The sequence below is a fragment of the Condylostylus longicornis genome, unplaced genomic scaffold (genome assembly GCF_029603195.1).
Source record: "Condylostylus longicornis isolate FDR11 unplaced genomic scaffold, ASM2960319v2 ptg000040l, whole genome shotgun sequence".
Taxonomy (NCBI): Eukaryota; Metazoa; Arthropoda; class Insecta; order Diptera; family Dolichopodidae; genus Condylostylus; species Condylostylus longicornis.
The window spans coordinates 3,030,396-3,043,981 of NW_026578009.1; the positions used below are offsets into that span (position 1 = coordinate 3,030,396).

General features: G+C 24.5%; 2 protein-coding genes across 5 annotated transcripts in view; one reads left to right on the forward strand and one right to left on the reverse strand.

Annotated features, from left to right (window-relative positions):
* The window catches only part of LOC129609889 (uncharacterized protein ZK1073.1), a 105,036-nt gene extending 101,954 nt beyond the window's left edge, over positions 1-3,082 (forward strand). For 2 of the 4 annotated variants that reach the window (XM_055522094.1, XM_055522093.1), the window contains exon 12: positions 994-1,403. Coding sequence is in view for 2 of the 4 variants with exons in the window: in XM_055522095.1 (XP_055378070.1) it covers positions 2,029-2,110 (82 nt within the window). In the remaining 2 variants the exon portion in view is untranslated. Of the gene's footprint in view, positions 1-993; positions 1,404-2,028 lie in introns of those variants that run through there. The other 2 variants (XM_055522095.1, XM_055522096.1) reach the window with 2 other exon arrangements.
* Positions 3,083-5,540: 2,458 nt separating this feature from the next.
* LOC129609899 (acanthoscurrin-2-like) lies at positions 5,541-6,376 on the reverse strand. Its single transcript, XM_055522144.1, has 3 exons — positions 6,253-6,376; positions 5,903-6,170; positions 5,541-5,834 (listed from the first exon to the last, which is right to left on the reverse strand). Exons 1-3 carry the CDS (start codon positions 6,265-6,267, stop codon positions 5,653-5,655), a joined length of 465 nt encoding a protein of 154 aa, XP_055378119.1. The 5' UTR covers positions 6,268-6,376; the 3' UTR covers positions 5,541-5,652.
* Positions 6,377-13,586: the final 7,210 nt, after the last annotated feature.

The following is a 13,586-nucleotide window of genomic DNA, read 5'->3' on the forward strand; positions in this document are numbered from 1 at the left end:
ACAACATAACCAATTCCAACAAATTGTTGTAACTTGAATTTTATTAACTAAAGGTTAGAAATTCTAATAACATAATATGCTTTAAGAATAATCCCGAATTATAAAATGTCTATTGTGAATATGACTTTTATTAATTAATTTTTCGTATTATGAATGTCTTAAGACTTTTACATTATCTATAAGTTTTAGGTTTTAAATAACTTCAAAATTGCAGTAAAATTATTTTAAACACAATTCAGCTTACGATCTTTTATACATTACGATAATCCAATATATTATTATACAATTTAGAAATCTGGGTCTATAACATTTGTATGATAAATTTGATAATAATTGCACAAATGAAAAATTATAAGGAAAAATTATATTTAAAAATTTAGTTGCAATTACTATTATACATTTTCGCTATTATAAATTTATAATTATCTTTTCACTATAATACATTTATAATTATTTTATTTGAATTTTTCTTAAAGATTTACCAATATTCCACCACCCTAATTAATTTTAATATTCGATATTCAAATACGTAACTAATTAGATATTTAAATTTTGTTCAAAGTAAAATAGTAACAAAATTTGATAGAACAGATAATTTTATTATAATTTAGAATGATTATTGTAGTTATAGTCATATACATATTAATAATATATATTTTTTATATCCTTACCCTCCTCCGGCCCCCCCTTTTTCGTTAGAATTATTAGATATTTTTTTGAAAAATTTAAAATTAAGTTAGAGAAAAAATCGCATTGAAAACCAATTATTTTATTTTTATTCATTTATTCCTGTAAAATGTGAAATACTTATACTTAATTCTGTAATTTATTATTTTATTTATAATTTTATTTAAAAATGTAATTTATTTATTAATTTATTTTATATATAATATAATGTTTCTTATAGATTTGAATTTAAAAAAAAAAAAACCGAAACAAATTAAAATAATTTCTCTTTTATTTTTTTTTTCTATAAACTTTTCTTTTTGACAGCGATTAAGTGACAGAGCAGCGTCTTCAAAAGCTTCCTTATATATTTTTCTTTTAAACTGAAACAAAAAAAAATATAATTAAAACAAATATAATAATAAAAAAAAAAAAAATGAAAAAAATTAATGAAAATTAAATTGAAATAAGTATTTAAGAGCAGCACAACTAATTAACGTCAACCTATGTATACACCTTCATAAATATCGACGAATTCTTTGAAATCACAACGTACATACATACATATAACGTAATTGTATTGTCAAAATATAACATTAAATTTGGTTAATTCTACTTTCTGTATAACAGCAATCAACATTTTCTGTTATAAAATTATTTTATAGCAAATAAAATAAAAATTGTAATTGCATTTAAAAAATCAATCATAAACTTATCTACATACATAGAAAATAAAAATTAATAAAAAAAAAATTTAGATATAGTCTAAGATTTCAAAAAAAAAAAAAAAAACACAAAAAAAAAATCAAAGAAAATAAAATTAGTTTCAAGCTTTTGCAGCCGGGCGCATTCAATATAAAAAAAAAAAAAACAAAAATAATTTTTAAAAATTTATTTTGAAAAAAAGCTTAAAAAAAAATAATACAAAAAAGCCAAAAACAAAAACGAAAAAAAAATTTCAATTAAAAAATTAACAATTATGTATGCCAAAAATGAAAACTTATTTATTAAAAAATACGATATACATAGACTTACCGCCTAATTTCAATTATTGTCAAATTATATAATTACTGTACTGTACACTATATCCATTCTCACCGAATTTCCTACATATTTACTTACATAGTGTGTTTCATTAACAAAAGGAAAAACAAAAAAAAAAAATACAGAGAGTGTAACTAACACATTTACATTAAAAAAAATAATTTTTTTTTGTATAACAAATATAACAAAATAGAAAATAATTTGTACCTAATACCGCTAGCTAATAAATAACTAAAAAATCAAAATGTAAAACAATGTAAATTACAAAACAATGAAAAAAAAAAAACCCAAATTATTTTTTAAATTTAATATTTTCAGACTTGAATCATCTAGGAATACTTCTGATCATCAATTATCAAAATTACCACCTCTCCCACCAATACATTCGCACAAAGAATAAAATATTCAAAAACATAAATGTAATTTGATTATAAAAAATTTTATAGAAAAGTTATTGGAAAAAAACAACATACAATATATACATATTAAATTATATAATAAATTATATATATACACACTTCAATACATAAAATATAATACTAAAGGTTTCCAAAATTACAAAAAAATAAATATATATCGTATATACATACACATATACAATAGTATTGGAATTATTAATTACATATAATATATTTACTTACTTACTTCCTCCACATGTTTTAATAAATTTTCACACTTCTTTAAATACTCAATATTTTCGACACTTTGCAATCAGTTATGTGCTTATGACCATATCAGGTTTTTCTCTTTTATTCAGACATTGAAAGTTACATAATATAAAACAATTTGACAAGAAACTAAATTACTTAATAACATTAATTTAATTACGAGAATAACTATACATAATGAATTCGTAAATTATAATCAAAAAAGGCGAGAGAATTTTTTCACTTATTTTCAATATTTTAATTAATTATAATTTTATAGACAAATTCATCTAAATCTAAATAACAAATTTAGAACGCTTGAATTTCGAATAATAAATTTTTAATTTTTATTCTTTATTAACTTTATTATTTGAAATAGTATAAAAATTTCATAAATAAAGAGCATTCGCCGACTTTACTTTTTGCTAATAATAATAAGAGAATTAATTCAAAAGCATTATGTATTTGAATTTTTCTTCTTATTCTTATAAATTTCATAAATCACCTCTTTTAAAAATTTATAACAAACAAAAGTAAATGACTAGAACTAAGGACCTGAAAAAATCCTGGATTCGTATAGGCCTACAAAATAAGTTCGTATAGGTCTACAAAATAAAGTTAAAAAATTAAAAATAAATAAAAAAGTTCATAAGTCAAATTCTCTTTATTATTTCGGCAATTTTGCAAAATTGTCATGCCATCTATACTCATTCATTAAAACAAAATTATTTGAATATTAAATTTTATTTTTACTTTTTATATTAATTTTTATATTCAAATGCAAGAATATTATTTTTAATAAAATTTTAATTTTTTTAAAATAAATTAAATTTAAGAAAAAATCTACAAATTTTTGAAAAATTTTTGTCAAAATTGTCAAAAATTTTAACTCAAAACATTTTGGAAAAAATTCTTACATTTACGACATTAAATAGTATCAAGTTATACAAAAAAATATTAGCATACAATTTATCGATATTAAATAATATCATACAAAATAGTATGACAATTTATTAATTTTCAATTATTTTGACATTTAAAAATTCACCTCGATTCCCAATTAAATTGACTTTGAATGTCAGTAACAGTGATCACTTTTGAAAACCTATTAAGAATTTCCCAATTTTTTTGTTATTCAATATTCTTAACTCAAAAATTCGTATAACAATATAAATAATGTTTTTTTTTATATGTACATATATATGTGTGTGTAACTTACTTGCAAATCAATAAATTTAAAAACCGTACAGATAAAATTAAACTAAAAGAAAAAAAAACAAATTATAAAGACCCACCATATTAATTAAAATAGTATAAATGAATTCAAAAATTCATAATTAAAAAGAAATCAATTAAAAATAACAAAACAAAAAATATTTACTTAAATATACAAAAACAAAATAAAAAAGAAAAATACAAAACGACAACACTATTTTTTGCTTTTTTTTTTGTTTGACAGTTTTTGTGTCATAATGGCTTAGAAGACGATAGAAAAATACAAAAAAAAATGATAAAAGAAATGTTAAATAAAAAAAATTCTTGAAAAACCCAAAAAAAAAAAAAAACTTTTTGATTAATATTAAAAAAAAAAATAAATGAAAAATTATATATGAAAATTGTAGAAAATTTAATTAAAAATTATTATGAATTATAAAAATTAATTATTAAAAAAAAAAACAAGAAAAAAAGAGTTTATTTAAAAATAAAATATAAGAAAAATGTTCGAAAAATTTAAAAAAATGAAAATTGATTTTCTTCATAAACGTTTATTTATATTTAATTAAATTCAAATATTAATCAGGAAACAAGAGAAAAAAAAACAAAAAACAAACACTTATTGTAATTTTCTAATATTTTTTATGAATAAACAAAACTTTATTCAGGACATTAAATTTTTTTTTATTGTTTAATAATAATTTATTTTTTTTACCATGAGAATCCAAATTTCCTTTATTTATAGGTATACATATACTACAAAATCTAAAATTTTATCTGGGTCTGATAAAAATCATATATGCAAACACTGTTTGACATCAAACATTGCCTTACGACAAATAATTAATTAAAATCACTCTATTCTCATCTGATCTCGTCTGATTTTTTAAAAGTAAAATAATTAAATTTCATGGGTTTAGAACAAAAGTAAACGGCACCTTACGCCACACACTCTATGATGTGTTGGGTTTGTTCAAGAGAATAAGATTTCGTGTAGAAATTTTATACTCTAAATATTTAATTTTTGATAATTGACACCATTTTACACGATTTTATATTTTAAATATTCGCTTAAATATCGTTTTAACGACTCGCTATATCTAAGACAATTTGTAAAACTTCAGCGACAAAAAATGAGAATCAAAACGCTAATAAGCTATTTTTTTCGAAGCGCAATAATTATTTGTTATTTTCCCTATTTTGTCGAATTTTCCGAAGCTACCGAATTCACTAACATTTAGTTCACTAGCATCATTTTGCAGTATTTTCTTTTAAATTTGCAAAGTAGACTGTCACAATAAAATTCTTTATATTTTTAACCAAATTGCGAGCTTCGTTAAAAGTATAAAGATTCACCACATTTCTTAGCGAATTCGCTAAGCAGCACTGTTTATAAAATTTAAACAAAGAATTCAAATCAAACTAATAGTTTTCATAGAAAAAGTCGAACAAGATAAGATATTAACAAAAAAGCAATTTTTTTGTTAAATTATTTTCATTAGAACTCCAAAATTATATTATAAAATGAAAATTTATTGCATACTTTTAGATTAGTAAAAAGAAAAAACCATTAACGCAAATCTCGAGTTTGATTTTGACAGCTTATCGATCAGGCGAAATAGAAATTTTGTTAATTCTTAAAAACGATAACTTAAAAGATGAGACCGACTTATGATTTGTTCTGACGATCATACCTTAAAAATTTCCTATAATAACTTCCACGAATCGAGCTTTTTTGATAAGATATTATCAAAATAGCAACATTATGTACAAGCTTATATTATGGATGTCAGCTAAAGAATTTGTAAGAATCTATAATTTTTTAAATTATGCAGTTTTCATTCAAAATGAATACTTAATGTTGGAATATCAACTAATTGGAACTATCATTAAACTATTTCGACATTTAGATATTACACTTTTTTTTTATAAAAATAATTTTTATTTCTTAAAAAATAATTTTATACATTCAACAATAACTAAAGAATTATTTTTCACACAATCTTATAACACATTCATTTCATATAAAATTAATAAATTACAAAAACTAATATAGAATTTTTTTTTTTTTGGTAACTTCTTATTTCCCACCCTTTACACTTCTTCCAAATGGTATTCCACCGATTCCAGCACCACCAAAACCATATCCTCCAGGAAAACCACCACCATATCCACCAGGAAAACCACCACCATAACCACCACCTGGAAAACCATAACCACCTATTCCTGGATAACCGCCCCCAAAACCTGCACCTGGGAAACCTGTACAAAGTGTTATAATCAATAAATTTCTTATATAAATTATAATATTTTTTGAAATAAAAAATTACCATAGCCCCCATATCCACCATAACCTCCATATCCCGTATATTGTTGATAGCTACCATATCCATATCCTCCGCCGTATCCACCACCATATCCTCCATAACCGCCAAGTCCCGGATAACCGCCAAGACCAGGATATCCGAAACCTGGATAACCCCCTAATCCACCAAGTCCACCCAGGCCAGCACCCAATAATCCAAAAGTTCTGCCTTGTGGTTTTTGGGCATTATTTATGCGTAAAATCGTAAATAATGATATAAAAAATCCCAAAATCTAAGAAGTAGTTCAAATTATTTAAATTTTTTTATATATGTAAAACTTAAGTAACAAAATCTATTTTTCACAATTTTTTTACCGTGTAAAATTTCATATTGCTTAATTTTTGGTTTTTCCTACACTTTTTCACTTTTTTGTTTTTTCTCTTTATCTTTGTTTAATTTAACTTTTTATATAACCGCAATTACATAATCCGATTGACCGATATATTTCGACTGCTATAAGATTCTTGTTGGCATGACATTTTTATATCATACCAAAAATGGGGAGAGAAGGAGAATATAGATTAATCACCATCTAGTGCACCTCCAACTATTTTCCAAAATAAAAAAACAAATCAAAAAATGAGAAAAAAGTAATTAAAGCAGATTCAATGGAACTCAAGAAAAAAAAAAAACATTTTATAGTACAAACATGGCCAAAAAAATTAACGTGGAGGTGAAAATAAGGTAAAATCTGTTTTTGACATGGTAGTTTTTGTGCTTAGGGAAATTATACCAGTATGGCTAAACGGATCAGTTTCAAAAATGTTCAAAGCGTTTTTCATTAAATTAAAAACGAATTCGCCAATTACCACAAACGTGGCGTCTACTGCACTCCAATTAACATAAATTCTCTTTATCTTTGAGACCACCAAGTCACCATCGAACGTACGATTACATTTCGCTATTTTGAGGAATGTGGCTAAATCTCTGATGTAAATCTTCAATAAATCGTCTAGTTATACCACGTTTGCACAATCCGACACAGTTTTCTTGGCGTTCCGCATGTTTCCGCAAAAGGGCCTTTCCACTGTGATCGACACGCTATATAGATGATTAACTAATAAAAAATATGACCAAAGAAATTCAACCATGCACAGAGGCCACCTTAAGTTTTTTGTCGCGTATACAATAGATGGCGCTCTATAACATAACAAAATGTAAAAATACAAATTTGACCACGTCTGTTATCGCTTAAAAAAAGCGCGAAAGAAAAATTTTTTATCTTCGAGTAAAGATTCACCAGTTAAAAAATATAAAAAACTAAAATAAAAACATCTGAGCTTATGTAAATAATAAAAAAAAAAAAAAACAAAAAAATAATTCCAAAAATATTTTTTAACAGTGGATACCAAAATGACCTTGAAAATTTGTTTTCTTTTCTTTTTTCTCTTTTCTTGTTTATTTAAGATATTTAACAATAGGCTGACTGTAGACTAGGTGGTGAATTGATCTGTAAATTGTGATATACCTATGTAGCGTAGCATATGTATACAAGTGCAAACGAACCGAATCAGTGTGCATATAAAGTAAGATAAAACAAGATAAAAAAGAAATAATGTAAATTGAATTTCAATGTAAGCTCAATGGTTAGTAATGGTGTCTGGAATCTAATAAATTTTAATTTTCTTACACATATACTATGTATGTATGTAAGTATAATAAAACAATAAATGTGATGAGTGAATACTTTTAAGTGATAATAAGAAAATAATTACGATAACGAAATTTTGGGAAAGAATTTCAAATAAAAATATGCTTAAGAAATATGAATAAAGAAAAAAATTCGATTTTATGATTAAATTTCGAAATCTTCATTTACTTAAGCCTAAGGTATAGGGTCAAAATTTATCAAAAAATATTTCTACACTATGTTTTATACAATTTAAAAACCACAAATGTTGATATAAATTAATTAATTACCAAATATTTATAAATTTAGATTGCAATTCATAAACTCTTGATGGTTCAAGTGGTTTTTTTTGATTCTACATTACATTTATATAATAAGCATTTATTAAGCTGCTATGCGCCCTTACTATGTTTTTCCCGTATTGGATGATTCATGTACACAAACCAAAGAATTTTAAGAGTTCAGTAACAGAGTTGAAGCTATCTTGACATTTCATTTTAAATACAAATGCAAATATCTATAATTAAAATTAAAAAATTTTATTATTAAAATATTGTCATACGTATCGCAAAATATTCACTATAATTCAAATGTTATAACCATAAAAAGCCAGTTATCATAAAAACGCTCTATTTAGAAATGGAAATGCTTACATATGATCAGTTTATATTTTTCAAATCATCATGAATATAGAACAACACGGGAAAAACCCTATTAATGTACACAAATTTATTTGAAACTCTATAATCGCTTTAGCGGGGTTTGTGCACTCACTTTCTCCTTATCATATTTGTTATTCGACTCCACAAGCTCTCTTACATACACTGTACTATTTGACCAAATCAAATATAAATAAATATAAAATGATTTTCAAGACCGTGCGAGTTCGTCAGCTCTAAATTATTTACAAAAAAGTTACATGATCTCCTGCGAAATTACTGTTTTATGGTGGTAATCTGGTAACAATTGGGAAATTGTTCATGTTATTCGTGAAATACAGATAGAATGTCCTTCACTCAAGAGCAGCTCCATAATACCCGCAGGCACAATACATGATTTCAAAATGTTAATGCTTTCAAGTAATGAAATAAAAAACCAGAAATTCAAATTCTATACATATTGAGGTTCAATGCAAAAACATATTTTATTTGTTTCAAAAAACTCTCAAACTATATACATAAATAAATTTTATATGAGAAATTGTCAATTAACAATCCATAGACATTTTTTCTTCTATATTGCGAAAAAATTCTTTTTTTCTTTTCTCTCATGTATTCAGTTACAACCATGGTCATTTTAATATAAAACAAATTTTGTGAAAATTTTTTTTTTTAATTAAATAACCCTCAAAAAATATATTGCTATTGTTGACATAATAATAATATACGAGTAGTATGAGGAAATGAATATTCATTCAGAATTTCCTTTTATTTAAAAAAACAAATGTAAAATTTTAGAAACGTTTTATTATATGACTAAACTTAAACTTTGTCCGTCTGTCTAACCCACTCTAAAAGTGAACTGATTCGATTAATAAAACAATAAAATTAATAGTTCAATATTTAGTGAGGAAAGTTCCGGAAGCTTATATTCCAAAATCTACAACTTCATGAGTATTGAAAGATTTTTTTTTAAATATTATTTTAAACACTGTTTGATTTTGATAGAATTAGTAGTTTAGACAAAGTAGATAATTGAATACTATACTCTACATTGTATTGATATTTAAAAACAAAACCTAAAAGCAATTGAAGTAGCGTAAAATAAACGAAATAAATCCTAATTGAAGAAGAACAACATAGCTGTAATGTGTGTAAGAGAACGTATGGGTACTTGTAGAACAAATAATGGTATTACTAATAAGTAGCAAAGTTTTTACACAATAAATGTCTGCTCTAAATGAGCGTGATTTTGACACAACTTTGATACAATAAAAGCAAACGTAATACTATGTAAAAGAATATGATAGGCTCATAAAAATTATAACGATTTTGGTATAAAATGCGTAGATACGCGCATGTTACCAAAACATTAATTATAAATTATTCTTCTAGCGACGACAAGTTTTACTTATACTTTAATAATAAAATATGTATTGAACTTGATAATTTTTAATTTTTGGGAAAACCCAAAATTTTATTCTGAAGTAATTTCGCATAACTTGAATAAAAAAAAAACGACAAAAAAAAATATCATTTTCTTTTTCCCTATACATTAAAAAAAAAATAACTCGCTTCGATGATTAGCCAAAAAAAAAAAACTTTAATTTTCATAATTTTAATTTCATCTTAAAGATTTTTAATGAAGAAAAAAATAAAAATGGAAAAAGAATGCTATTTAGATTTTTATTTTATTTCTTTATTTTTTTTTTTTTTGCAAAATAAACTTTAATAAGAAAAAAAAAATGTCGGTCGATAAACTTTTCAAAGGTCATCAAAACAATATTAAAATCAACACTTAACACAAAATCAAATTGGTATATAAACAAATTTTATTGTATGGTTTTTTTTCTTTCTACAATATTTTTAAAGCATGACGCATTAACAAGTTTTTAAACTACTCATATGCAAATGCGAATACGGAAGAGATTCCCTCTTAATCAGCAATAGCTTTAGTACCAGTTATATAGGGGAAAAGTACTCAAGTTTTTTTTTTTTTAATAAAAATTAAAGTTAAATAGAATAAAAACTTGATCAATGGTTTGTAAAATAGCAAATTTCTCTTTAACAATATTGAATTCTAGAGACCGTATTTTGCATAAATTTAGGAGAAATCTTTAGAGTAATAATTATCAAAAAAAATATTTATAATAACATGAAGTTAAATTAGTTGAGGCATATAAGAAGGCATTTTAGTTATGACTCTGACGTAGGAAGGTATTGAAGGCATTTTTAGCACTTTTCCAAAAAATTTTTGAAAAAAGTGCTTATTAGTTTCACTCTGTCCATCCGTCCGTCCGTCCGTGGACACTTTTTTTCTTTACAAAACTTCTACACCCTTGAAGATAGAAAGCTGAAATTTTATATGTACATAGATCTTTACTAGAAACTTATTTCCGTAAAACAAAATTTTTACCTATCTCCCCCCCCCCCCTTTTAGAAGTTACACCCCCCCAAAACTATTTGTTGCAATGAAACCATAAGCACTTTTGAAGTTGCAGCAAACGCAGAAAGACAGCGGCTTGCTTCCCCTATCGCGGTATACTATAGTTAAACTTTAGAAAAACAAAATGGCCGTTCAAATTTACCGTTATCTAAAGTCCTTTTTTTCTAAATTTTTGATGTCGTTTTTCTTCTAGACCCCAGCCTGTAGAAGCTTGAAATTTTAGGGACGTTTAGACATTAACAAATAGTTCATTTCGTTAGAAGAAAATGTTTTCCATCTCCACCCCTCCTCAAGTTATCGACTCTTGAAATTTGTAAAATTTGAATTTTTGACACTTTATATTTCCGAAACCGCAAGCTTTTTCAAATTTCTATAAACTGTAAAAGATAACGGTAAATTCCATGACATTAAAAAATATAATTATTTTTCTTAACTCTTTTACTTAACTTTTGCTTTATTTCAAAGACTGCATAAATCGTTCATCCTAAATATATGCAATTATAGTAGTAGTTTTGTATATGAATGAAAATAATTTTAATAGTGTGATAGGTATACATAGACTGCATTTAAAAGCAGAATTTTCACTTGTTGAAGGGAAAAGTGCTACAATACAAACCATTGGTTTGACCCAACTTTATTTAATACAGAAGTATAGTTGAGCTTGCAGTATCGAAGAAATTGGTTATCAAAAATTAATGTTTTGATTTAAACATAGCAATTTGTTAAAAAATAGCATTGCAACATGATTGTTTAGGGCTATGAATTGAATGTTACGAAATTTTATTTCTTTTTTGAAAAGTATAGAAGTATTGGAATGCAATTGATAAATGGACAGACAGAATGTAACTAATAGGTAAATATTTTTTCAAAATTTTTTAGAAATGCCAAATATTAAGCTTTATTTTATTGTTTAAAATGATAAAAATCAAAGCTATTTTAAATAATCATTAATTTAATTATAGAATAACGTTACTATTTTTTTTCTATGAATCGATACCAATAGCTAAAAAATTCTAGTTACTGAATCAAACTAGTTACTGAAATTTTTGGATTATTATATGAAAATATAAGAATTAAATTTTTTAGAAGTAAACCAATCAAGTTGATAAATACATACTTGTTTGCCAACGTTCATATTTTAAAAAAAAAATGTAGTTTTCTAGAAATTTGAATTATATTTTAATAATAGAGTTTACGGCATTATTAATGAATTAAAATAAATTATTAGAATATATTTAATTGTCTAAATCTTAGAATATCTACTCAGTATTAGGAAATCTTCAAATATGCAAAGAAATAACGTAAATTTTAATATTTTACGTAAACAAACCTACAACGGAAAAAAAGTTTTTTTTTTTTTTTGTTTAACGTAATATAGTCAAATTAGTGCTTTATCACGCGTCATACAGTGTTATATCATTCATCTTTATCAAATTTTATTAAAAAAATATTGTAAAAAGCGTTTGGTATCGGCCCAAACGCTTATTTATATTGTAAGAAACGTTTGACGTCGGTAAACAACGATCTCAGTAACGATGAGCATGTTTTCGGTTAATTTACTAGCACTAGAATTAAAAAAAATATATGTGTATGTATGAGAAATTTAAGAATGATCAGAAATTTTGCCGAGCGTTAACATGGTGAAATCATATAGTGCTCACATACTTTTTTTCGGAACATTTGTTGATGTTTTCCCATCCGTCTAAACATGTTATGAAAATTAAAATAGATTTAGCAATCACGAGGAGATCACCGTCTTAAATGCTTTTCCCATTGCAATATAAGATGTGTAAAACAAAGAAATTTAATAGGCAGCCGCAGGAAACGAAAAGCCCAACACATACGTTTCACCATGTTTACGCTCTACACTAATTTATTATTATTCTTAAATTTCTCTAACATACGTTTGTATCTCCATAAAAAATCCAGCCTATGTATTAACATAGTAAAAAATATGAGCCAACATTTGGCATTATAATTTTGACATTTTATAAACATATATATTTTCGAGACTAAAATCTGTTCTAAATTTGAGGCATCACTCTTATTACAAAAACTCACATATGTAATCTATAATAACGTAATAATGGTTTCCAAAAAAGGCCTTTTATTTGATCTTGAGTAAAAAAAATAAATTTATTTTAAAACCAACCGCTTTGGATATTTTACAACCATACGTACTTATTTTTATAATTTTATTGAAAAATGTTGTCAGAAATTTAATTACGTAGGTTGCTTTTTTTTTTTGTAAAGTCTAATAAATTAAAATATGATGGAAAAAATAAGTTTTAAAAAAAAATTAATAAATGTTTTTTTGGAATTTAATTTGTTCATAAAATAAAACTCACTATAAAAGAATATGAAAAACTTGAAAAATATTAAAATCCTAAATTTTAAATGAAATTCTATTAAGTTTAACCTTAATTATAAAAAGTTGTGTTTTTAATTTAAATTAAAAAACTAAATAAAATGTAAGAATAATAAAAAGTTTACAATCTGTTTTCTCCTTATGACGATTTTCCCCTTACCGACAAAATTAGTTTATTTGCAATCGGAAGAAACGTATTTATGTCATATGAGTCCTTTTTGGACACTCAGCCCAAAAGCTTAACTTAACTTCGTGTTTACATGAATATTTATTTATTGATTCTGGTGCGGTACTCCAAAATTGTACTCCGTATTGTGCACCAGCACCCATTTATTGCTATAACAATAATAGTTAATGTTTATAAATGACCAAAAAATTAAATTAAATTTTAAGTTCCAATACCTTATCAGAAATTCCAATCCGGTACGGCTGTTGCGCAGTATTTCAATAATAAAAATTTAAATATATGAAGCCAACTTTTTTCTTTACAAGCCCATACTGAGTCAATTTAGAATTAACACTAAAACAGGCTCAATAGTTGAAAG

What these genes read in the sequence shown, in the direction of transcription:
- LOC129609899 (XM_055522144.1), bottom strand. An exon ending in TGGTGGATATGGGGGCTATG is followed by an intron (nt 5,835 to 5,902) that starts GTAATTTTTTAT and finishes CACTTTGTACAG; the next exon opens with GTTTCCCAGGTGCAGGTTTT.